General features: G+C 46.1%; 1 protein-coding gene across 1 annotated transcript in view; it reads right to left on the bottom strand.

Annotated features, from left to right (window-relative positions):
- Positions 1 to 615: 615 nt before the first annotated feature.
- Positions 616 to 27,537, bottom strand: part of LOC138261212 (cytochrome P450 3A21-like) — a 184,025-nt gene continuing 157,103 nt past the window's right edge. Inside the window, exons 12-13 of the mRNA XM_069209965.1 lie at positions 24,052 to 24,214; positions 616 to 1,465 (exon numbers count right to left, since the gene is read on the bottom strand). Of these exons, the coding sequence (XP_069066066.1) occupies positions 1,367 to 1,465; positions 24,052 to 24,214 (262 nt within the window). The 3' untranslated portion in view covers positions 616 to 1,366. The remainder of the gene's footprint in view (positions 1,466 to 24,051; positions 24,215 to 27,537) is intronic.

Genomic DNA, 27,537 nt, shown 5'->3' with positions numbered 1-27,537 from the left:
GGTATTCTTAGGTTTTTGCCCTGATCTGTGCCCCCAGAACAGCACTTTCTCCCATTTAAAACAACTGCTTTCAATCCTCCTCAAAAATAGGAAGGGAATTTATAACATTCTTCAAATATTCCAGGACTGGAGATAGAATAGTGAATAAGCCCCTGCAATATTTGTGGGAAAGTTACTCTTTTGACCCAAATATTCTTGGACTGAAGTTACAATAGTAAATTTGACCTTCCAGTGTTCTCCGCGCCCACTGCTGCCCTGGGGCACAGTTCAGGGCAAGAAACATGAACAAGCTGCTCAGAGATATTCCTGCCCAGAACCAGCCAAGGACGGCTCATAACAAGCAATTAAATGGAGAGGTTGTCTGAAAGGCAATCTAATAGCTCAACAAGGATATACATTGCAAGCTTTTTTTCAGAGGAATTGAGGGCCTAAATTAAATTACAAAAAGAGGGTAAGAAATCTAGGGCTCACAAGCCAGTTTTCTGACACACCTTACTCAGTATTTTGCATGGAACAAACATCTCTGAATTGGTGAGCCACTTTGACCGCTTTGATTGCCCTACTGGTGAGCCACTTCAACTGATTTGGTTGCCTTACTGAAACTTGACAAAACAATGACAAGAAAAATATATTTATTTAAAAGCATGTCTATTGTACATCATATCACTATAGAATCTAAATATCAAGTAGAAATAAGCATGTGGTGCCTGGCATCAAGGTGCAGAGTGGGGCATGGGGTGGGGAGCGCAGATGTGGTTTCAGATTAAACAGACTTCTGGACCCAACAATGACAGCCCATACAAGTGACTACAAAGGGAAAGGGGTTGTCACGGAGTTCTTCACACAGTTCAAGAAGGGCACGCATGTGAAGTGCAACATGTTTTAAAGGGATGGAGACCCTAATATAGTTTAAAAAAAAGGTATAAGAGAATCGACTCAAGAGAAATACGAAAAGATACATGTATAATCCATATTACAGAGTGATGCTCTCCTCGTGGTTTCAAGCCAGCAGTCGTGTGTTACACACACATATCTGGGAAACAGGAGGTGATAATTGGTTGTGTTGGGTATAAAACACAATATCCGAGGCATAATTATGTGAATTGACAATGCAATGCTGATTATGGCAACTGAGGTGTAAGAAGCACAGGCAAAACAAAACAAAATTTAAAGGCGACCAGTAAAACAGTAAAAACTGTTAGGGGCTCTTAGGCAGGATGCATTCAGGAAAGACCTCAAGGGCAGGCGTTGCTGACCAGTATATTGTGTCTTCAGTTTCCAATGTGATATTCATAATTGGCTCCATGTTGGAAGTATGGAACTTGGTCGAAGGGTAGCTTTCTTCACGTGGGTGGGTGTGTTTCACTCATTTATCTTCTACCAGCACAGCTGTCCTGGGCACAAGTTTCAGATATATTGGTGTTTTGGTTTTTATGAACCCCCTGGTGTCCAACTCAAGTGGAATCTGCAAAAATGGAAATAAAAAAATCAGTGACCTTGAATCATGACCCCGATACATGAACTGAAATATGAGAGACAAGTAAGGAGCTCTAATTCACAGGCCATGAGGTTCAAGATATAACTAACAGGCCAGAAAAAACATTTCACTGGCTAGAAATATACCCAACAGCCCTTACGACTATCCGCCGTCTAACACACACATTTATTTGCCGGTAACTGGAAAAATTATACGTCTGGGTTCTGTGTGCAATGAAATATGCAAAATTCTAATTTGTGCACCTTCTAAATAGCACTGAGAGTCACAACGTCTTGTGCAAGAAACAGCTGTGTTTTTAAAAAACGTGTTTATTGGCATTTTGACATGTACAGGTGCATGTACAGCATGCTAAGACACATTTCTGGGCTAGTACATCAGTGTTGGGTAACAGTCAAAGCATTAATACTACTACAAGTCTCCACAATAACTAGCAGTTCCCCTTGGTACCAACAGCATTTCTGACAAAACAACAAAAGAAACCCCCAACACAACTCCCCCACCCTCTCCCTCCCCTCCCGGCTTCCAGTTACCATCCAATCAGTTTCAAGGGCATCTACATGGCAGTCATGCTCCTGGTTGGCCATCTGTTACCATTATTACACACATTGCAGCTGACCCCTCCCCCAGCAGTATCCCCGCCTGCCTGTCATCCACCCTGCGCAGTGCAGAGCCTGGTACATTTAGCTGGGCATGTCCTCCTCCGTAGGGTCCGCCAGCACCTGCATAATGACTCCTCAGGACAGCAAGTCAGCTCCCACCCTCTAATCTCCTCACGACCGTCGTATATGTGCTTCTCCCACTTCAGCCCATTCCAGCAGGTTCCACTGCCAGTCCCAGCATTGGGAGGGTTCTGGGACTCTGCCAACTAATAGCACTAGGTCTCTTAGCCACTGTGAGACCCAACACCATGAACACTCTTATCAGTTTCTTCTTGGGACTATTGGGAAATAGGCCTAACAAACACTGCTTACTCATACAGGGGACTTCCCCACCCAGTTATTTTCCAAATTTGTGCTAGTCTCTCCACTCAGTAGTTTTACAATAATTGGACAGTGCCACGTGACATGCAAGAAATCAGCTGCAACTGCCCTGCATCTGGAGCGGCCCTCATTTCCAGCATGGTAAATTAAATGCAATCTCCTAGGGGATATGTAGGACATATGCACAAAGTTGTATTGCACCAATTTGAATCTTGCATTAATAGAGACCTTACTCACACTATCATGCATTTTCATGTACTCCTCAGGGCCAATGGGGTCCTCGCTGATGCAGTGTCACCTCTCCTCCACTTTCAGTGGCCCCTAAATTGTCTGTCAACATGAGATGCTTGGTACAAGTGCATTATCAACTTACTGACTCCTGCCAATGAAAGCATGCTCACTAACACCTGTGTGGGTTTGGGAGCCTCTGGAAACGAGGACCCCAAACCTTGTGCCGTGGCCACTATTTTGGCAAACTGGAGGAAGTGACCAGGACCCAGACCAAATGACCCAAATGCATCCTGCATTGTGATAAATTGGCCAGCTGGATATAGATCAGACAGCATGACACACCCTCCCTCTTGCTATGTATCGACCCAAACAGACTACTTAATTTGCGCAAATGGTTACACAGTCCACAGATCTAAATCCAGTGCATGTGGTGCTTGCTGGATCATCCCGGCACCATCCTCTCCCATAGTCGGCATAGCTGTTGGATCATATGTGGAAGCAAGTCAAGGATGCCCTTTCCTCTCATCAACAGTGCCCCCAGCTGATAGCTTTCATAGGTACCCTTGAGAAGTGACCTTTTACAGTTATTTTACCCTTCCAGCCAGTGTTTTGCATTCTGTAGGTTAGCTGCGAGGTATATATATTTCTAGATCCTGGACCTCTATCCCGCCTTTCTCCCATTCTTTGAAGCATATCCAAACCATACTGACAGCGTTTCCCTGTCCGCAGGAGCTCCACCAAAAGGCTGTCCAGCTCTCAGAATACTCTCCGCAGGATCTCATAGATAGAACCCCAGAGAAAGTGCTAGTTTTCCCACCAAAGACAGTTTTAGCATATTACAAAATGCAGTTGTGGGGTGCAAATTACGGTCACCGTGCGCGATATACACTACCTAAATCTTTGACACTACCCAATTTCCAGGGCAGCCTGAGTCTGGTAACTGGTCCCAGGAAGCTCTTTCAGTTGATCCAACAGGAACAGTGACAATTTGGCACTGTTGACGTGAAGCCCCGATAGCTCGCTGAACTCTCGCATCACATTCAACACTATGGGGACCAATATATTGGGCTCACAGTGTTGTGTAGCCATTCTAGTTATAGCTCCATACACGTTATTTTGGCAAGACCAGGCCTGCATCGGGGCACTTTACCCTAGATATATTTTATTCAGCTCTGTTTATTATTTTAACAATAGCCACATTTGCGGTCTTGTTTTATTTCTCTCTATATAGCTGTTCTTTGCCTAGGCCAGCACTGCGTTCTTAAACAAGACATTTTGTTCACGTGGTAGTGCTTTGTCTCTGGTATTCATAGAAACATACACATCCTAACTTAGAGACGTTTTCTCAGAACATCAGCTGTTTTATTATAAAAACGCTTCCCTGTCCCATACACGTTAGAGGGAGATTCCAGCCAGATGACCATGACTGTATGCTGGTTGCTGAACGCTTTGCTACAGCTGCTTATGCAGACTTCTGGCCTTTGCTCAGGTATGGGGGAAGATATCTTCCCAGGGTAACCTGAAGGGCAGAACTAGAGCTTAACATGCTGTGCTCTACTATAGCCTAGGTAGCAATTAGTCTATTGACTCTAGTGACAATATGGTAGCGTTATTTCTGTGCTTTACTCTCCTTTTCACACCTTTAATCCTGTCATGCTTTATCATCCTGGTTATTGCAGTACATGCTTTATTCTCCAGGATGCAGTTGCTTCATTAAAACCATATTGAAAGATATACTGCCTCTGCTTGTCCTTGTATATGTGAGACTAATGTAACTTAGAGAAACGGATGCGATCTAAGTGACCACGATTTCCCTGAGGAGACAATTGTGTTATGCGCTCAGCTGCCCAATCATCCCTGCTCTTGGGTAGAGATGAGGCACTGCTAGTTAGCCACAGCAAGAACCCAGATTAGGCCGACAGGTGTCACCTGTAGTGGGTTAGACTCAGTCCCTGACTCTGCAGGCAATTCTGACACTCAAATCCAGTAGTCTCATTAGAATAATGAGAGCCTACGCGACAAAAGCATCATCTCGTATAGCAAGACCACACATACCATTCATCTCCGTATACTCCACCCTCGCAAGACCTGTTGAAGAGGTCATGCCAAAGGTTCCATTACTAGGGCAAAGATCAGTGGTGACCGAGGACAGCCCTGTTGCTTGCCCTTCTGTAATAATATTTCAGTCAAGACATTGCGTCCAGTTCACACTCAAGCTATCAGTAGTCGTACAGCAGCTTAACCCATTTGACGTTGTTGCAGCCCAGTCCCAATCTATCCAATATCTGCCAGATATAATCCCAGCACACTGAATCAAAAGCTTGTTTGATGTCTAAAAAGGCAAGAGCGTACGGATAATTTTCCAGGTCAGGGGTTTTGAGGATATGTGTGAGTCGGCGGAGGTTGCATAGTGTGTTTTGTCAGGGGATAAATCCCGCTCGGTCCATATGGACCAAATATGGGAGATGAGGCAACAGACGTGCCACCAAGACATGGCTAAGGATCTTCTGGACTATACCTAATATGGAGAGTTGATTTTAGGGACCCGCCTCAAAGGGTCTTTCCCCTGTTTTGGTATCAATATTATAAGAGCCTCCCTCATTAAGTCTGAGAGAACCCCCATTCCAGTGCTTCAGCATAAACAGGCAGCAGTTTATTGACCAGGGTCCCCAAGAATGCTTTATAAAATTCTGCCAGTAACACATCTACCCCAGGAGACTTGCCTGGGTCATCAGATGCACCGAAGACAGCCAACTCATGGGTGGTAAATGGGGCCCCAATTCCTCGCACTCCTTCAGAGAGACGTGCGGTAGCGACATTACTACCAGATACGCAGGGAGCAACTGTTCATCAAAGCCACTAGGTACGGTGTACACCCTCGAAGATGAGTGGCAAAGAGTTCATTGATGGCATGTTGGGTTGATACAATACCGCCCCTTTGATCCCTCACTGCCAATATAGGTTGCACCAATGTCTCCCTAATGAGCAGCACCAATGAGCATCTCGCCCTGTTACCCTCCATGTAAAATCTCTTCCTCCCTTCGAGCCTGACAAGTTTCTCTGGTTGATTCCAGACCGTAAATACCTGATGTTAGGCCCTATCCCAGTCTCTCCAGAGCTCTGTGTTGGTAGCTCGGGTCCTCTCAGGGCCTCTAAGACTGCCCCTTTCGCATCAGTTCCCTCTCTAACATGTGGCCCACTCCCACCATGCACATCCCTTAAAGTATCACTTTCATAGCTTCCCACTCTACCGCTCTGATACTTGTGTTACCCTAGTTCAGGCCAAAGTAATACATAATGACATCTGTTAGCCTGTTCTGGAAGACCTGGTCCCTCAGCGCCTCCACCTAGAGTCTCAACAGCAGAGCCCAGGTGTCAACCGATTCAGAGTGTAAGTGGTCAACAGGGGGAAGTGGTCTGATATCTACTGGGCCAAATTGGCTGATTCTACTATCCGAAGTGTTGCATCTGACTGTGTAAAGAGTAATCCAATCTGCTGTCTGCCTTATCTGCCAGAGTGTAGCAAGAATATGTGAGAGTCTGAGGGCGCTGCACTCTCCACACATTACCAAGCTTTACTTTGCCTGCGCAAGCACTAATGTAATGTTGGGTTTAGAACCCCGACCGGGCGAGGATCTGTCCAGTAGTGTGGAATGCATTACCTCCGGATATTCATCTTTGTTTTCCAGATTGTATTGATAGCGAGAGCAGTTTTGATGATTCACATGGCCTTACTATCGATCCATGCTCACATTTTTATTGTTTTAGAAGACTGCCTTGGTAACCAAATTGATTTCATAGTCCACTCAGCTTATTGAGTGAAAATAATTTGGAGGACTTCCTTTTTAGGACTTGTTACAGATCATTCCAATTAGCTCTGAAGAAGCAGTGTAACATGCCGTGAAACACATGTTGGCTGAAAATCATCAAGCTGCCTATTTAGGATGCAATAATGTTTAGCTATTTTCTTTAAATTAGCATGACCTTATGGAAATATTCAAGATTATCGTTTGATTGTATATTTTAAAGTATTTGCACTAAAATGTGTTGGAAATAAAATAAGAACCTGACAGTAGAAATCTTGACTTTATTGGTTATGTGCCCAACATATTTAGTAATAAACCTTCCATCCATGTCAACCTGAGTATGAGACTTCTTGACAGGGACCCCTGGAGCCACCCATATCAAAGCCCCTCGGGTGTAGCCAGAGTAGGCTGTAGCATAAACCTGGCCCCTCCATCTCCTTTACAGGAATTTATTGAGTGTCCCCCCGAGATGAGTCTTCTACAGAAATGCAACAGCTACTCCAAATCTACAGAGATAAGCATGCACCCTATTACGCTTCTCGGGTCAGGTCCAGCCCCTTCACATTCCAGGTGAGGAGTTTATATTTAGTCCCCGGGGTCGCCATACGAGTCTAGTATCTGCGATCCAGTCCATCCCAAGGGTCGTAATGGCCAGTTCTCTCCCTTCTGACATCTGTTTTGTTCTGTTGGAGAGCTTCCACTACTTGCAATCAACATCAACAAATCCCAATGAACACACCTCTTAGCCCTTCCAGGGGCAGAATGGACAAAATCCCCACACTCAACCATTGGCTTAAGGGGCTCCAATCCCCACCCCCATTTCACTCCCCTCCCTTACCCACCTAGTGTGTTAAACAGTATCTACATCAAGTGTTACATGGCGTCACCAAGACGTCTATGAATTGCCAGACCACCTATGGTACCTGGCAATCCAGAGGAGGCCAGGTTCTCGGGCTCTCCCCACCATGAAGTAATCACATAACAATAACATTGCATTTTGTGTGAGTTAAGCTATAGTGTGGGCCCCAAAAGAAGGCATGCAGAAAACATTTATCCTCCAATCCGTACTGACTGCATGAGGGGTTGTGTCCAGTACTCAAGATAAACCCATCTGCAATATTCAAATCAGGATCTACTACCCCACATTAGTACTGTCACTCAGGGTGTCTGGGATCAGACAGATTTTCTTAAAGCGGTTTTGGGTCACCAGGTCCAGTGATTCAGTTTGCAATGTTCCATCTGGGCCGTCTAGGGTTCACCCCCCCACCACTTCCACTGCTCCATCAGTGGTCCCAGACGATACCTTCGCCTGCCCCTTATTCGTGCTGGGCACTTTTGTCTTACCATTCACGGTCATGGCAGCCCTGGTCCAGCCCCATCAACTCCAGCCAATCTGAGGCCTCCTGTGGCAACTCACAAAAGTGCACCCACCCCTCATATCGGATTCGGAGCTTAGCAGGGAACATAAAGCTGTATTTAATATTATATTCTTAATATTATGGTCACAAAATTGTCTTTTGATGGGCATGACAGTCTTCCTGAGGTCTTGCACCCTCTGAATATAATCAGGAAAGATGAGTATCTGTTTTCGTATCTCGGGGCTATACATGCACATGTGCTGCACTATTGCAAACAATCCCCCATAATTAAATAATAAGGCTATTATTGCCCTAGGGTACTCCCACAGGTGCAGCACTGCAGTCAACGCCCTGTGCGCACCGTCAAGCAAAAAGAACTTGGACAGCCACTTGGTTTGGAGCGCACTGACAATCCAGTCCTCCAAGAAGAATTCCACCAAAGGGCCTTAAACCCATTCTAGGAACCCTCCGAGGTGTATATTATTCCTTCTGGCGTGCCCCTCTGCATACTCCACACATTCCTCCCGGTGTATGGCACTGCATTTGAGGCTCACTACCATAGCCTGCAGCACCTTGATTTCTTCCTCAGTGTATGTTCCTCTTTCTGCAACCTTACCAAGATCCAAACAGAAGTGCTAACTTCAATTACCATAGTATTCCTTTTGATTTCTAAAGTGGCCCTTGTCCTTTCTATGGCATCCAGGGCTTTCATAGTTGCCGGCGACCAATCTGCAGGCTTAGGGTGCGTTGCCTTTCCAGCTTCACTTCCTTGGTGCACGGCTGTATATTGGTTCATTATGTTAGTCAGTGCAGCTTTTCTTCCTTTGCCCATCGCGCAGGTAGCGCTGTACTTCGATCTCACTAGGGCACTACGCCTCCAGCACAGTTGTTGCCAGGTGTCCTCCTGCAATGTGTTTACTGGCTACACCGAGGGACTAGCGTCCACACGGCTATATCCAGGCACTCACAACATGCTATCTAGGCCTGCATGGGAAGCCAGTTTGATGAGAGCATCTCAGGTATTGTGGTCGGCTACCACTGTCCACAATCAGCGTACAGCCCACAGCGGGTCACAGACCATCCACTGTTGTCTCCCCAGTCACCATTTCTGCCCCTTCCAGGAAGCAACCCTGTTGTCCAGTGAACACCAGACTCCCTGCCACTGCTGTTTCAGCTCAGTCTTTTAGTAATTACAAATGTTTAGGCAGGGCACAGCTAATGAGCAGTAGGCACTGACGCCAGAAGCACATGGCAAGGTGGCGCTCCAAAAACAGGCAATTCGCTATCCCGACCGCCTTTCCTCTGTTGCTCCCCTGGTGGCACTTACATTTTCACCACAGTAATAGGGGGGCTGCCAAACAGGACCCACGGGCACATAGGGCATTGTAGCCCCAATCCCATTAAACTCACGTCCTCTGTTTGTGAGGATCACATGGGTCCACTTGCCGGCATCTCTTCCGCTCGTCTCTCCTTAGACGTCTTGGCAGCAGGCTCTGTCCCCCTGTTGGTGCACGCAGCATCTCAGACTCCACAGCTCAGCTTGCACCAATCACTGCAGTCCTCTACCAGGGCCCGGGATCAGGATTGCATCAGTGCCGGTCTCATGTGCAGCGCTCCAACTTTCAGTGAGTCTCCACCATGACTCCACGCGCTAGGGCCACTAGACAGCTCAGCATTCGTCTAGCAGTACACAACTGCCATCACTGGCTCGGACCGGGTCACTGCCTTTGACCTCATTCAGCTGCGGTGTCCACTTTGAATTAGTTGCTTTCCATGGGTCCTCCCACTCTTCCACTCTCACAGATGTAATTTGTGGCACACTGCCGATCATCTTCATTGCCTGGGCAGGACTCCGCCACAAAGTTGCCTGTGCAGCCCAGGTGGGCCAAAGGTGACACCTGGGAGAGGGGGGGTGACAGTTTTCAATCAACTTCAGCTCTCACAGTGCCAACCGTGGGGCCACAGTCTTCACATATCGCAGCTCTTGCCTGCCACCTGGCTGTTAATGTGATGAATGCCGCACTGCCAGCTGAATTCGGGAGTCCAGTTGCCTGACAGGAGAACAATGTTCTCCAGCTGCACTGCAATGATCAGGGGGTGTATGCACTCTCCTCCGTGAAGCCCGTTGTGGGCAGTAATGTGTAGGATGGTGTATCTAGTCAGACATCTTAGCTGGCCACATTCCCTTGTTCCACAGACAGTTGTGAAACTGAGGGAGGGTACCAAGAACAAGTAAATATTGGGTTAAACCGAAAAATAATTTGTTGAGGGTCACTGATAGTAGAGATATTAATTTGCTGAGTAGCATGGAGTAGACAGTTGCAACACTTTAAAAAAATGAAGGTGCACCGGTATACGGACCAATTGGTATTAAGTTCTGAAAGTTTTGAATTCACTGAACAATACTGATGAACAGTGTAGTAACGCTGATGATCATTTGCAGTGCCAAAATCATAGTCACTGTTTGATAAGCAGTTATCAGCTGTTTGTTGGGACCATTAATATATTGATGGCCTTATTTGCAGGCTGTAAGCTTGACAGCTTACTTGAATTGTTGACTATCATAGAGTTTTGTGACTCAAAATTATTCCTCCGTGATCTGAGCTCTGATACAAGGGTGTTCTATAGCTATGGTCCGCTTCATCTGTATGGCCACGACCACATTGTCTAAACCTATTGGCTCACTAGGGCTAAGTGAGACGTCCAGAGGCTTCAGGCAGTGGTGCAGTGAAGGGCATTCCTTTTTAGGTTTAACTTCACTTTTCCACCAAGTACTTTGCAGAGGTTTCACAGAGTTCCAACTGGTCTTGACTTCCAGTGGTGGCCCACGGTGGGCCTTTTGTGTTCAGCTGTAGCCCTAGTCTTGCAACTTGGGACAGTGCCAATTGCAAGTTAGTTGTGTCTAGGAAATGCACAATTTACATCTTAGGATGCACTTATCAGGACAGTGCTCTGTTTAGTTACATTTTATGGCTGAAGAGGTGAAGACACAATACCATACAGCCAATGTCCCATCTGTCCCATCTGCAGTGGGCTCCGCTGATGTGTGTTTCTGATATCAAGTAGAAGGGTTAACTCTTACTTGTTAAAAACCATGCCCAGTCAATCATTGAAGACACACTTAGTGACAAGGGCAAGGCTACAGGGGTTTCCTAGAAACTGCAACTAACGCCTTTATTGAGGAGCACTCATGGTGCTGAATCTAGAATCAGTGGAATGATTTGATTTTCCAGTGACACCGAGAGTAATGAAGATCGGAGGTTCTGATTTTCTTTTGAAGGGCATTGGGGTTAGTGAAAGAGGTCTGCCTTTGAATTAAAGGTGGAATCCTTTTTTCTTCACAGTTTATATATACTGCTAAAGATTGGTTTTGGATCTGGAACTAAATTACATAAACTGCATGCCCCGCACGGACACCGCAGTTTGGTACCACAATTTAGACTGTCCACCTGAACAGCATGCAAAACAGCCTTTAACAAGGTCTCCTTGTGCAGTTTTGACCTATACTCATCTTTAAGAGTAATTGTTATTAAAGTTTCAGTGCTCATGGCGCCCTGATAGACCAACTATACAACAACCACTCCGTCAGGTAGTACTTCGTGTACTCCTAGTCACATTCGCAGAAGTTGTGTTTGCACGTGCACATGTGATCGCCCATTGTTTCCAAAAATGGGGCACATAGTTTCTGTATATTTTCAGAGCCCCTACTGTCCTCAAGACAAAGAATCACAGAAAATTCAAATTGAAATCTTGCTTATTTTGAGTCCAGATCTTAAAGGAGTGAGGCTAGTGATGACAATGATTGACGAGCTGGTAATGGTTCGGTTACTTACATGAAATGTTCTTTACTCAAAGTCCAAAACTTAAAAATGTAAGCAATATGACCAGGACCGTAGCTTGGTCAGTAAGATTAGGGGCGAGTGTCAGATTTTCCTATAATCACTCTGGCACATAATGTTAAATACGATATAGGACAAGTAGGGTGCAAGAAAGGGGCTTAAAGGGAACTGGAAAGGGAGAGGAATGCGGATTGGTAAGAGTACTAAGTGAGTAAAAACACATTATTTTGTTAAATAGACCACATTTTTGAAGTTTTTCCAAACACAGAGAGAGAAAGAGTGCCTGCGTGCTTTTTTAGTGAGTGTAAAAATTCCTGGTGAAATCAGGCAGACACCTGAACCATACCCGTCTGAAAGCAGCAGTACCCAGCTATTTATCAAACTAATACATTTATTGAGGGGTGTAACCCCGCAAATACACCCTCTGAAGCACTGAGTCCCATATTTATACTTTTTTAGCGTCGCATTTGCGCCACTTTTTGACGCAAAAGCGGCGCAAACCTACAAAATACATTTGTATTTTGTGAGTTTGCGCCGTTTTTGCGTCAAACTGCGGAGCAAAAACGGCTCTAAATAAGTATAAATATGGGCTTGAATGTGATGAAGAAGATGGACGAGAAAGGAATAGTTCACCTCCTTACTAGAAATTTTCTTTAATCCAACAGAAAGTCTTAAATAGCATTAAAACTTGAAGAGAAATATGGACAAGCTGGTAGCAGCTTCAATACTTATTAGAAATCATAATTGCACTGAAGACTACTCACTAGAAATCTTCATTTTCAATGATCATTTCTGTAGTTTTTAACCGGGAAAATGTTTTCAAAAGTTTCTGGTCTTCACTAACTACAATGAAGAGTTGTGTGAAAAAAACCGATTTATGTATGAACTTACAAGCTCCAGGATGCTTGGCACTGAGATGTGAAAAGTAAGTTTTCTGGTTAGTTCTCGATTCAATGCCTTTTTCAGTGAGCCTATTTTGATAATTTCAAAGCCACAACCGGAATGTGGGTATTCATGATACATCCCTAATATGTAATTGCATATTGCGTTATTAACATCAAGTACTTCTCCACTCCTCACATTTATGAATAATATGGTGGACTCTAATAACCAAAAGATTTGCATACAACTTGAGTTCTGGGAAAGCTCATGGAATCTGGGCCTCTGTCTTCCTTTGAAATGCTGGTGAAGGTAGTTGCTCAAAGAACTCCGAAATTGTCAAATCTGCATTTCTACAAATATTTGGTTTCTATAAATTCATTGTTTCTGGAACCATTTACATGTGTGAGTCTGATTTATAGGTGCAAAAACATAAATTTGCGTGTGCAAGGTATTCACAAAAGATGACCTGCACTCGTATGCTGCATTCCACGTTTGTGCACAATGTGTGTGAGTAAAGCCTACTCAAGAATTGAGGAGTGAGTAGTCTAACATGTACTTGCGTCAAGTGCACAAGAAAATCCCTTCCATGGTGGAAGTTAGATGTAGTACCCCAAACACTGAGGGGGTATGGTGTAGGTGTTTGTAAGGAAATGCCTCCTTGGCATGGTTGCCCCCTGACTTTTTGCCTTTGCTGATGCTATGTTTACAATTGAAAGTGTGCTGAGGCCTGCTAACCAGGCCCCAGCACCAGTGTTCTTTCCCTAACCTGTACTTTTGTATCCACAATTGGCAGACCCTGGCATCCAGATAAGTCCCTTGTAACTGGTACTTCTAGTACCAAGGGCCCTGATGCCAAGGAAGGTCTCTAAGGGCTGCAGCATGTCTTATGCCACCCTGGAGACCTCTCACTCAGCACAGACACACTGCTTGCCAGCTTGTGTGTGCGAGTGAGGACAAAAACGAGTAAGTCGACATGGCACTCCCCTCAGGGTGCCATGCCAGCCTCTCACTGCCTATGCAGTATAGGTAAGACACCCCTCTAGCAGGCCTTACAGCCCTAAGGCAGGGTGCACTATACCATAGGTGAGGGTACCAGTGCATGAGCATGGTACCCCTACAGTGTCTAAACAAAACCTTAGACATTGTAAGTGCAGGGTAGCCATAAGAGTATATGGTCTGGGAGTTTGTCAAACACGAACTCCACAGCACCATAATGGCTACACTGAAAACTGGGAAGTTTGGTATCAAACTTCTCAGCACAATAAATGCACACTGATGCCAGTGTACATTTTTATTGCAAAATACACCCCAGAGGGCACCTTAGAGGTGCCCCCTGAAACTTAACCGACTGTCTGTGTAGGCTGACTAGTTCCAGCAGCCTGCCACACTAGAGACATGTTGCTGGCCCCATGGGGAGAGTGCCTTTGTCACTCTGAGGCCAGGAACAAAGCCTGCACTGGGTGGAGATGCTAACACCTCCCCCAGGCAGGAGCTGTGACACCTGGCGGTGAGCCTCAAAGGCTCACCCCTTTGTCACAGCCCAGCAGGGCACTCCAGCTTGCTGAGTTGCCCGCCCCCTCCGGCCACGGCCCCCACTTTTGGCGGCAAGGCTGGAGGGAACAAAGAAAGCAACAAGGAGGAGTCACTGGCCAGTCAGGACAGCCCCTAAGGTGTCCTGAGCTGAGGTGACTCTAACTTTTAGAAATCCTCCATCTTGCAGATGGAGGATTCCCCCAATAGGGTTAGGATTGTGACCCCCTCCCCTTGGGAGGAGGCACAAAGAGGGTGTACCCACCCTCAGGGCTAGTAGCCATTGGCTACTAACCCCCCAGACCTAAACACGCCCTTAAATTTAGTATTTAAGGGCTACCCTGAACCCTAGAAAATTAGATTCCTGCAACAACAAGAAGAAGGACTGCCCAGCTGAAAACCCCTGCAGAGGAAGACCAGAAGACAACAACTGCCTTGGCTCCAGAAACTCACCGGCCTGTCTCCTGCCTTCCAAAAAACTCTGCTCCAGCGACGCCTTCCAAAGGGACCAGCGACCTCTGAATCCTCTGAGGACTGCCCTGCTTCGACGACGACAAGAAACTCCCGAGGACAGCGGACCTGCTCCAAAAAGACTGCAACTTTGTTTCAAGAAGCAGCTTTAAAGAACCCTGCAACTCCCCGCAAGAAGCGTGAGACTTGCAACACTGCACCCGGCGACCCCGACTCGGCTGGTGGAGAACCAACACCTCAGGGAGGACCCCCGGACTACTCTACGACTGTGAGTACCAAAACCTGTCCCCCCTGAGCCCCCACAGCGCCGCCTGTAGAGGGAATCCCGAGGCTTCCCCTGACCGCGACTCTCTGAAACCTAAGTCCCGACGCCTGGAAAAGACCCTGCACCCGCAGCCCCCAGGACCGGAAGGACCGGACTTTCACTGCAGACGTGAACCCCAGGAGTCCCTCTCCCTTGTCCAAGTGGAGGTTTCCCCGAGGAAGCCCCCCCCTTGCCTGCCTGCAGCGCTGAAGAGATCCCTTGATCTCTCATAGACTAACATTGAAAACCCGACGCTTGTTTCTACACTGCACCCGGCCGCCCCCGCGCTGCTGAGGGTGAAATTTCTGTGTGGGCTTGTGTCCCCCCCGGTGCCCTACAAAACCCCCCTGGTCTGCCCTCCGAAGACGCGGGTACTTACCTGCAAGCAGACCGGAACCGGGGCACCCCCTTCTCTCCATTCTAGCCTATGCGTTTTGGGCACCACTTTGAACTCTGCACCTGACCGGCCCTGAGCTGCTGGTGTGGTGACTTTGGGGTTGCTCTGAACCCCCAACGGTGGGCTACCTTGGACCAAGAACTGAACCCTGTAAGTGTCTTACTTACCTGGTAAAACTAACAAAAACTTCCCTCCCCCAGGAACTGTGAAAATTGCACTGTGTCCACTTTTAAAACAGCTATTTGTGAATAACTTGAAAAGTATACATGCAATTGAAATGATTCAAAGTTCCTAATGTACTTACCTGCATTACCTTTCAAACAAGATATTACATGTTACATTTGAACCTGTGGTTCTTAAAATAAACTAAGAAAAGATATTTTTCTATAACAAAACCTATTGGCTGGATTTGTCTCTGAGTGTGTGTACCTCATTTATTGTCTATGTGTATGTACAACAAATGCTTAACACTACTCCTTGGATAAGCCTACTGCTCGACCACACTACCACAAAATAGAGCATTAGTATTATCTATTTTTACCACTATTTTACCTCTAAGGGGAACCCTTGGACTCTGTGCATGCTATTCCTTACTTTGAAATAGCACATACAGAGCCAACTTCCTACATTGGTGGATCAGCGGTGGGGTACAAGACTTTGCATTTGCTGGACTACTCAGCCAATACCTGATCACACGACAAATTCCAAAATTGACATTAGAAATTGATTTTTGCAATTTGAAAAGTTTTCTAAATTCTTAAAAGACCTGCTAGGGCCTTGTGTTAGATCCTGTTTAGCATTTCTTTTAGAGTTTAAAAGTTTGTAAAAGTTTGAATTAGAACCTAGAACTAGTTGTAGATTCTTGAAAAGTATTCCAACTTTTAGAAGCAAAATGTCTAGCACAGATGTGACTGTGGTGGAACTCGACACCACACCTTACCTCCATCTACAGATGAGAGAGCTAAGGTCACTCTGTAAACTAAAGAAAATAACAATAGGCCCCAAACCTACCAAAATACAGCTCCAGGAGCTTTTGGCAGAGTTTGAAAAGGCCAACCCCTCTGAGGGTGGCAACTCAGAGGATGAAGATAGTGACTTGGAGGGAAATTCCCCCCCTCCAGTCCTACTTAGGGAGAGCAGGGCTACTCAAGCCCTGACTCCACAAATAATAATCAGAGATGCTGGTTCCCTCACAGGAGGGACCAACAACTCTGAAATCACTGAGGATAACCCCAGTGAAGAGGACATCCAGTTAGCCAGGATGGCCAAAAGATTGGCTTTGGAAAGACAGATCCTAGCCATAGAGAGGGAAAGACAAGAGATGGGCCTAGGACCCATCAATGGTGGCAGCAACATAAATAGGGTCAGAGATTCTCCTGACATGTTGAAAATCCCCAAAGGGATTGTAACTAAATATGAAGATGGTGATGACATCACCAAATGGTTCACAGCTTTTGAGAGGGCTTGTGTAACCAGAAAAGTGAACAGATCTCACTGGGGTGCTCTCCTTTGGGAAATGTTCACAGGAAAGTGTAGGGATAGACTCCTCACACTCTCTGGAAAAGATGCAGAATCTTATGACCTCATGAAGGGTACCCTGATTGAGGGCTTTGGATTCTCCACTGAGGAGTATAGGATTAGATTCAGGGGGGCTCAAAAATCCTCGAGCCAGACCTGGGTTGACTTTGTAGACTACTCAGTAAAAACACTAGATGGTTGGATTCAAGGCAGTGGTGTAAGTAATTATGATGGGCTGTACAATTTATTTGTGAAAGAACACCTGTTAAGTAATTGTTTCAATGATAAACTGCATCAGCATCTGGTAGACCTAGGACCAATTTCTCCCCAAGAATTGGGAAAGAAGGCGGACCATTGGGTCAAGACTAGGGTGTCCAAAACTTCCACAGGGGGTGACCAAAAGAAAGGGGTCACAAAACCTCCCCAGGGGAAAGGTGGTGAGACAGCCAAAACTAAAAATAGTAAAGAGTCTTCTACAGGCCCCCAAAAACCTGCACAGGAGGGTGGGCCCAGAGCCTCTTCACAAAACAATCCTGGGTACAGGGGTAAAAACTTTGATCCCAAGAAGGCCTGGTGTCGAAACTGTAGTCAGTCTGGACACCAAACTGGAGACAAGGCCTGTCCCAAGAAAAGTTCCACTCCAAACTCCAATCCAGGTAACACTGGAATGGCTAGTCTCCAAGTGGGATCAACAGTGTGCCCAGAGCAAATCAGGGTCCACACTGAAGCTACTCTAGTCTCTGAGGGTGGGGTGGATTTAGCCACACTAGCTGCCTGGCCGCCTAACATGCAAAAATACAGGCAGCAGCTCTTTATTAATGGGACAAGTGTAGAGGGCCTGAGGGATACAGGTGCCAGTGTCACCATGGTGACAGAGAAACTGGTTTCCCCTGGCCAATACCTGACTGGAAAAACTTATACAGTCACCAATGCTGACAATCAAACTAAAGCACATCCCATGGCAATGGTAACTTTAGAATGGGGAGGGGTCAATGGCCTGAAACAGGTGGTGGTCTCCTCAAACATCCCAGTAGACTGTCTGCTTGGAAATGACCTGGAGTCCTCAGCATGGGCTGAGGTAGAACTAAAAACCCATGCAGCCATGCTGGGTATCCCTGAACTGGTGTGTGTAAAAACAAGAGCACAATGCAAGGCACAGGGTGAAAAAGTAGAGCTGGAGTCTGGAAAAATGGCCCAGCCTACCAAGAGAAAAGGAAGGTCAGTTGGGAAACCAACTGCAACACAGACAGAAAAAGGGAACCTCTCTTCTCAGGAAGAAGTTCTGCCCTCTGAGGGAACTGAGCCTTTGGAGCTTGAACCTTATCAGGTTGAGCTCTTAGGCCCAGGGGGACCCTCAAGGGAAGAGGTGTGTAAGGGACAAGAAACCTGTCCCTCTCTTGAAGGCCTTAGGCAGCAAGCTGCTGAAGAGTCCAAGGGCAAGAAAAATGGAACACATAGGGTCTATTGGGAAGATGGACTCCTGTACACTGAGGCCAGAGACCCCAAACCTGGTACCACTAGGAGAGTGGTAGTGCCTCAGTCGTTCAGAGAGTTTATTCTGACCTTAGCCCATGATATTCCCCTTGCTGGGCATTTGGGACAAACCAAGACGTGGGAGAGGTTAGTCAACCACTTCTACTGGCCCAATATGTCCCAGAAGGTTAAGGAGTTTTGCCTCTCCTGCCCCACCTGTCAATCCAGTGGTAAGACAGGTGGGCACCCAAAGGCCCCCCTCATTCCACTTCCAGTGGTGGGGGTCCCCTTTGAAAGAGTGGGTGTGGACATAGTTGGTCCACTGGAACCTCCCACAGCCTCAGGAAATATGTACATCCTAGTAGTAGTGGATCATGCTACTAGGTATCCTGAAGCTATTCCCCTTAGGTCGACTACTGCCCCTGCAGCAGCCAAGGCCCTCATTGGTATCTTTACCAGAGTGGGTTTCCCTAAGGAGGTGGTGTCTGACAGAGGTACCAACTTCATGTCAGCATACCTAAAACACATGTGGAATGAGTGTGGAGTGACTTACAAATTCACTACACCATACCATCCACAAACTAATGGCTTAGTTGAGAGATTCAACAAGACATTAAAAGGCATGATCATGGGGCTCCCAGAAAAACTCAAAAGGAGATGGGATGTCCTCTTGCCATGTCTGCTTTTTGCTTACAGAGAGGTGCCACAGAAGGGAGTAGGATTCTCACCCTTTGAACTTCTGTTTGGTCACCCTGTAAGGGGACCACTTGCTCTTGTTAAAGAAGGCTGGGAGAGACCTCTTCATGAGCCTAAACAAGACATAGTGGACTATGTACTTGGCCTTCGCTCTAGAATGGCAGAGTACATGGAAAAGGCAACCAAAAACCTTGAGGCCAGCCAACAGCTCCAGAAGTTTTGGTATGACCAAAAGGCTGCACTGGTTGAGTTCCAACCAGGGCAGAAAGTTTGGGTTCTGGAGCCTGTGGCTCCCAGGGCACTCCAGGACAAATGGAGTGGCCCTTACCCAGTGCTAGAAAGGAAGAGTCAGGTCACCTACCTGGTGGACCTGGGCACAAGCAGGAGCCCCAAGAGGGTGATCCATGTGAACTGCCTTAAGCTCTTCCACGACAGGGCTGATGTAAATCTGTTGATGGTAACAGATGAGGATCAGGAGGCAGAGAGTGAACCTCTCCCTGATCTTCTATCATCAGACCCAAAAGATGGCTCAGTAGATGGAGTGATCTACTCAGACACCCTCTCTGGCCAACAGCAAGCTGATTGTAGGAGAGTCCTACAACAGTTTCCTGAACTCTTCTCCTTAACCCCTGGTCAGACACACCTGTGTACCCATGATGTGGACACAGGAGACAGCATGCCTGTCAAAAACAAAATCTTTAGACAGTCTGACCATGTTAAGGAAAGCATCAAGGTGGAAGTCCACAAGATGCTGGAATTGGGAGTAATTGAGCGCTCTGACAGCCCCTGGGCTAGCCCAGTGGTCTTAGTCCCCAAACCTCACACCAAAGATGGAAAGAAAGAGATGAGGTTTTGTGTGGACTACAGAGGGCTCAATTCTGTCACCAAGACAGATGCTCATCCAATTCCTAGAGCTGATGAGCTCATAGACAAATTAGGTGCTGCCAAATTCTTAAGTACCTTTGACTTGACAGCAGGGTACTGGCAAATAAAAATGGCACCTGGAGCAAAAGAGAAAACAGCATTCTCCACACCTGATGGGCATTATCAGTTTACTGTTATGCCCTTTGGTTTAAAGAATGCCCCTGCCACCTTCCAAAGGTTGGTGAATCAAGTCCTTGCCGGTTTGGAGTCCTTTAGCACAGCTTATCTTGATGATATTGCTGTCTTTAGCTCCACCTGGCAGGATCACCTGGTCCACCTGAAGAAGGTTTTGAAGGCTCTGCAATCTGCAGGCCTCTCTATCAAGGCATCCAAATGCCAGATAGGGCAGGGAACTGTGGTTTACTTGGGCCACCTTGTAGGTGGAGGCCAAGTTCAGCCACTCCAACCCAAGATCCAGACTATTCTGGACTGGGTAGCTCCAAAAACCCAGACTCAAGTCAGGGCATTCCTTTGCTTGACTGGGTATTACAGGAGGTTTGTGAAGGGATATGGATCCATTGTGACAGCCCTCACTGAACTCACCTCCAAGAAAATGCCCAAGAAAGTGAACTGGATTGTGGAATGCCAACAGGCCTTTGACACCCTGAAACAAGCAATGTGCTCAGCACCAGTTCTAAAAGCTCCAGATTATTCTAAGCAGTTCATTGTGCAGACAGATGCCTCTGAACATGGGATAGGGGCAGTTTTGTCCCAAACAAATGATGATGGCCTTGACCAGCCTGTTGCTTTCATTAGCAGGAGGTTACTCCCCAGGGAGCAGCGTTGGAGTGCCATTGAGAGGGAGGCCTTTGCTGTGGTTTGGTCCCTGAAGAAGCTGAGACCATACCTCTTTGGGACTCACTTCCTAGTTCAAACTGACCACAGACCTCTCAAATGGCTGATGCAAATGAAAGGTGAAAATCCTAAACTGTTGAGGTGGTCCATCTCCCTACAGGGAATGGACTTTATAGTGGAACACAGACCTGGGACTGCCCATGCCAATGCAGATGGCCTTTCCAGGTTCTTCCACTTAGAAAATGAAGACTCTCTTGGGAAAGGTTAGTCTCATCCTCTTTCGTTTGGGGGGGGGTTGTGTAAGGAAATGCCTCCTTGGCATGGTTGCCCCCTGACTTTTTGCCTTTGCTGATGCTATGTTTACAATTGAAAGTGTGCTGAGGCCTGCTAACCAGGCCCCAGCACCAGTGTTCTTTCCCTAACCTGTACTTTTGTATCCACAATTGGCAGACCCTGGCATCCAGATAAGTCCCTTGTAACTGGTACTTCTAGTACCAAGGGCCCTGATGCCAAGGAAGGTCTCTAAGGGCTGCAGCATGTCTTATGCCACCCTGGAGACCTCTCACTCAGCACAGACACACTGCTTGCCAGCTTGTGTGTGCTAGTGAGGACAAAAACGAGTAAGTCGACATGGCACTCCCCTCAGGGTGCCATGCCAGCCTCTCACTGCCTATGCAGTATAGGTAAGACACCCCTCTAGCAGGCCTTACAGCCCTAAGGCAGGGTGCACTATACCATAGGTGAGGGTACCAGTGCATGAGCATGGTACCCCTACAGTGTCTAAACAAAACCTTAGACATTGTAAGTGCAGGGTAGCCATAAGAGTATATGGTCTGGGAGTTTGTCAAACACGAACTCCACAGCACCATAATGGCTACACTGAAAACTGGGAAGTTTGGTATCAAACTTCTCAGCACAATAAATGCACACTGATGCCAGTGTACATTTTTATTGCAAAATACACCCCAGAGGGCACCTTAGAGGTGCCCCCTGAAACTTAACCGACTGTCTGTGTAGGCTGACTAGTTCCAGCAGCCTGCCACACTAGAGACATGTTGCTGGCCCCATGGGGAGAGTGCCTTTGTCACTCTGAGGCCAGGAACAAAGCCTGCACTGGGTGGAGATGCTAACACCTCCCCCAGGCAGGAGCTGTGACACCTGGCGGTGAGCCTCAAAGACTCACCCCTTTGTCACAGCCCAGCAGGGCACTCCAGCTTGCTGGAGTTGCCCGCCCCCTCCGGCCACGGCCCCCACTTTTGGCGGCAAGGCTGGAGGGAACAAAGAAAGCAACAAGGAGGAGTCACTGGCCAGTCAGGACAGCCCCTAAGGTGTCCTGAGCTGAGGTGACTCTAACTTTTAGAAATCCTCCATCTTGCAGATGGAGGATTCCCCCAATAGGGTTAGGATTGTGACCCCCTCCCCTTGGGAGGAGGCACAAAGAGGGTGTACCCACCCTCAGGGCTAGTAGCCATTGGCTACTAACCCCCCAGACCTAAACACGCCCTTAAATTTAGTATTTAAGGGCTACCCTGAACCCTAGAAAATTAGATTCCTGCAACAACAAGAAGAAGGACTGCCCAGCTGAAAACCCCTGCAGAGGAAGACCAGAAGACAACAACTGCCTTGGCTCCAGAAACTCACCGGCCTGTCTCCTGCCTTCCAAAGAACTCTGCTCCAGCGACGCCTTCCAAAGGGACCAGCGACCTCTGAATCCTCTGAGGACTGCCCTGCTTCCACGACGACAAGAAACTCCCGAGGACAGCGGACCTGCTCCAAAAAGACTGCAACTTTGTTTCAAGAAGCAGCTTTAAAGAACCCTGCAACTCCCCGCAAGAAGCGTGAGACTTGCAACACTGCACCCGGCGACCCCGACTCGGCTGGTGGAGAACCAACACCTCAGGGAGGACCCCCGGACTACTCTACGACTGTGAGTACCAAAACCTGTCCCCCCTGAGCCCCCACAGCGCCGCCTGCAGAGGGAATCCCGAGGCTTCCCCTGACCGCGACTCTCTGAAACCTAAGTCCCGACGCCTGGAAAAGACCCTGCACCCGCAGCCCCCAGGACCGGAAGGACCGGACTTTCACTGCAGACGTGACCCCCAGGAGTCCCTCTCCCTTGTCCAAGTGGAGGTTGCCCCGAGGAAGCCCCCCCTTGCCTGCCTGCAGCGCTGAAGAGATCCCTTGATCTCTCATAGACTAACATTAAAAACCCGACGCTTGTTTCTACACTGCACCCGGCCGCCCCCGCGCTGCTGAGGGTGAAATTTCTGTGTGGGCTTGTGTCCCCCCCGGTGCCCTACAAAACCCCCCTGGTCTGCCCTCCGAAGACGCGGGTACTTACCTGCAAGCAGACCGGAACCGGGGCACCCCTTTCTCTCCATTCTAGCCTATGCGTTTTGGGCACCACTTTGAACTCTGCACCTGACCGGCCCTGAGCTGCTGGTGTGGTGACTTTGGGGTTGCTCTGAACCCCCAACGGTGGGCTACCTTGGACCAAGAACTGAACCCTGTAAGTGTCTTACTTACCTGGTAAAACTAACAAAAACTTACCTCCCCCAGGAACTGTGAAAATTGCACTGTGTCCACTTTTAAAACAGCTATTTGTGAATAACTTGAAAAGTGTACATGCAATTGAAATGATTCAAAGTTCCTAATGTACTTACCTGCAATACCTTTCAAACAAGATATTACATGTTACATTTGAACCTGTGGTTCTTAAAATAAACTAAGAAAAGATATTTTTCTATAACAAAACCTATTGGCTGGATTTGTCTCTGAGTGTGTGTACCTCATTTATTGTCTATGTGTATGTACAACAAATGCTTAACACTACTCCTTGGATAAGCCTACTGCTCGACCACACTACCACAAAATAGAGCATTAGTATTATCTATTTTTACCACTATTTTACCTCTAAGGGGAACCCTTGGACTCTGTGCATGCTATTCCTTACTTTGAAATAGCACATACAGAGCCAACTTCCTACAGTGTTTTACGCAAAAGGACACATGTTTCAATGCGCCAAAGGAATTGCAATTCACCAGAAATAACTTTACAATGTGTACAATTAGTCAGGCAAAAAAAAATTCTACACTCATGAAAAAAGTTATAATTTTGAGGAGTAAGTCTGGATCCCTGCAACTGTCAGCTATTCAAAGCATACATATGGAAAACTTTAGAATTCCAGAAAGTCATAACTCTTCAGCCATCTGGGGCTACAGATCTGTGGGCTCAGATTTAAAAATAGTTGTGAATTGTTGGGCCCCTAGCACACAAGATAAGTCAGTATTTTGTCAACAGGCTATCCACACAGAAGAAACCCATGCTATGCTAAAATGTGGTTACTCACCGGTGTTTCTTTGCAGGTATGGAAGCTGAAGTTCTGCAGCAGGCTAGCTATTCCAACCTTCACATTGAGGAGGGCAAACCTCATTCCGATGCAGTTCCTGGGGCCACTTCCAAATGGCAGGAAAGTGTAGGGCTCCTGAGTGTCTTTGTTCTCTTTACTGAACCTGGAAAAATGAAATGAGACCAAAGAGTGAAACCCACAGTGAGAAACTCAAAAGAGGCATTGCCACATATGCAGAGCTTGGTGTAATGACATTTTGGAAAATTATGTTGGTAACTGCTATTGTTCATAATACTTTTTACTGGTCTTCACATTAATGATAAATTAGATAATATGTGCAGAGTGCAATATGATATTTATGACCATTGTTGAGCATAAAGAGGATACACAACTCATGAGCGATGAAGTCTTGGTTGGATCGTGATGCCCCTTCCCCCCCACATCAACAATGCTAATAAATAGCATATTATGCTCTGTGCATCTGCATATGTGGTTTATCCCGGCATGTGTATTTGTTTTAAATAATGTAATCTAAGGGTTACATTTGTGCAGCATGATAAAAATCACACTCCAGAGATATCCTGACTCTGGAAAGATCTGTTTTCTTGTGTAAATAAATTGCTTCATCCCTTCTGTGAGGCAGTAAAAAGTTTTTTTCTAATGACACTTTCACCGTACTGGCAATAAGCTCGAATTTGACCTTTTCACTGTAGTAACAGATGAATAAATGTGTGAATGTGTGTAGATTAGCATTGGCTCAACAGCCTGGGATTCTGAGCAAATCAATTAATCTGCCCGTGCCTTAACAAAAAAACTAAGAAAAACCGACTGTGTCCTTATGTAATATTACTGGTACAAATGTAAAGTATTCTAGATCCTTCGGGTCAAGTTCACCCTTGATTAAACGGCAAATCTATCTATTTCCACTACCAGAATGTGGTGTGGTATATGATATACAGCCCTAAAAGAACACATATAGAAAAATATAGATTTAACCTTGCGAGCTCCACCTCTGTACCTTCATACTTTACCTAGATTGTATACTTGTCCGTAGGACAATGGAAACTTTGAATATTATATTCTGATATAAAACCAATTAAATGTTTTTATGTGCATTTCAGTGCACAAAAGTATTGGCTCTCCACTTGCACTATATACAAATAGCTTAAGCTATGTTTATCCTACAAATACAGAAAATCGTAATATTTACGTAGGAAAATAGATCTCAACTTTCCACTGCCTGCATTCTAACCCACATCTTTCTTTTTTTAACTTTCCAATCTGAGACAGTCGGCCAGCTTGCTTATCTCCTTCATCACCTGCCTTCAAATCTATGCCAGATGACTGCACATTCATTCGGAACATTTGGACAAGACCCATAAAATAGTGAAAAGAGAGAGGAAGAGATAAAAAAGCCAGAGCTGTTGAGGGAAAAGAAGACAGCCTGGACAGATAGTAAGAGCGGGCACTGCTGAGCAGCGAGATAGGGGGCAACATCTTGGACAATAGAGAAGGGAACACAAGGAAGACCTAGAAGAGTTGGACATAGGAGAGAGAGAGAGAGAGGGAGAGAGAAGAGAGAAAGGAGAGAGATTGATTTTAGTCAGTGAAGTAAGGGAGTAGGAACTATTCAGAGGAAAGAGGGCAAATGATGACAGCAGGCACTGTTGAACAGTCAAAGAGAGCAGGGTCAGACAGGCCTTATATTCCATAAGCCATTTCCAGAGGGGGCCGGAGCCCATGGAGGTCGGTTTGGAAAGCCCAGGGATGCTCCTGGTGCCTCTGCCACTTTCCCCAGCTCCCCAAGATTAACAGCAGCAGGCAGGGGAGGCTTCAAGAAAGGGAAGGAGGGAGGGGAAAGGTAGGGAGAGAGTGTTCAGACAGAGAAGAGACAGACAGCATTATGGAAAGAGGGAGATTACACGAGAAGATTAAGGGAGCGAGGCTGGTTTGAGAATTTCTTTGCTTTTTGTTCCATGTCCTGACCCTTAAAGACAGACTGAGAAGGGAAACTTCCAGAATCCCAGAGGCTAATGAGAATGTAACATAAAATTCAGGGGAGAGAGATGGCCAAACAGGTGAATGTGATGAGTAAGCAAGGCTGCTAAGGAGAAATTAACAGAAAGAAGGAAAATTGAAAAATTAAGAACATAGAAACTTCTGGACAGTGGCAGACATGGTAAAGAATGTATGTACCCATTCTAGATTGTGACCTTTAGAAGTGCCATGTGCATTACCTGCTCTGCATTGTGATCTTTTAAAGTGGTGTAAGCATGTACCCACTCTGGATTGAACTTTTCTTGAAGTAGTGTATATATACGAACCTGCTCTGAAGTGCAGAATAGGTGCCCTGCATTGAAATAAATGGGCCATACAATGCATTTTACAGCACAATTTTGTATGAATTTCCTAAACAAATCCATAATTTCTGAAAAATCCTCATTAAAGATTCCAAGACGTTCAAGGTTTGCTAAAAAAGCCTGAACCTCACCAGAAATATTGAAGGTTTATCTAACCAAGAAAGTTGGTGAAAATGAAATTGAAACGGTGCAATTTTCAGAACAATTTTCCTAAAACACTAACAAAGTAGGATAAGCTGCCAGGTGAGTAAATCACCAATCTGGCAAGTGGCTTGAACTCCTTTTTTACAGGAGTGTCTTAGTATAGTGGAGGAGATCCAGAGTCAGAAAAGTGAACCTTTTACATCTTTACTGTTGAGTTGTGTTGAGATATTTTGCAGGATCCACAAAGCATGCCTCTTTAAATACTACCCACTGATATAAGATGAAAACGTTTACTATTTCTGTGAAAGCACCTTAAGTTGAATACAACTAAAAAACAAATATTATAATGGATATTAAAAAAGCACAATTTACAAAAGTTAATACATTTTGCAAATTTCACTTCATTTTTGAAGACTTTTGGCAGGAGTCATGCATATAAAAAATCATGCCTTGCGTGATGATAGATTCCACACATGTCCTAATTTGATATTACAAAATGATCTCCGGGCATGGTGACTACCCAACAAGATGGTTGCTCTTGTTTGAATTCTCAATTCTACAGCTTTAATTTCCCAATAACAGCAATGAGAATAAATCTAGAATTGATTTGGATGAAGTTGTGTCTGCACAGGACAAGGAGAAGTGATAATTTGTAATGTCTGGCTGAGGATTACATGTATTTGTACATTTCAAATTCTACAATCCCTGGGGATGATTGAAGAGACAGCTCTGGTCACTTTGGGTCTGATTTGGAGTTTGGCAGGTGGGGTTACTCTGTCACAAACATGACAGACATCCCATATGCTGTATTACGATTCCATTATATCCTATGGAAATCGTAATACAGCAGATGGGATATCTGTCATGTTTGTGCTGGAGTAACCTGTTCTCTGAACTTTAAATGCGGCCCTTTGTATCTCTGGATTGAAAGGTGAATCTGTGATTAAGGAGGAAGGAGAGGTGTTTCATGAAGTCCTTTGGA

The sequence above is a fragment of the Pleurodeles waltl genome, chromosome 10 (assembly GCF_031143425.1).
Source record: "Pleurodeles waltl isolate 20211129_DDA chromosome 10, aPleWal1.hap1.20221129, whole genome shotgun sequence".
NCBI classification, from domain to species: Eukaryota; Metazoa; Chordata; class Amphibia; order Caudata; family Salamandridae; genus Pleurodeles; species Pleurodeles waltl.
The sequence above is the reverse complement of the archived record's forward strand: the minus strand, read 5'-3'. Positions and strand labels throughout refer to the sequence as shown.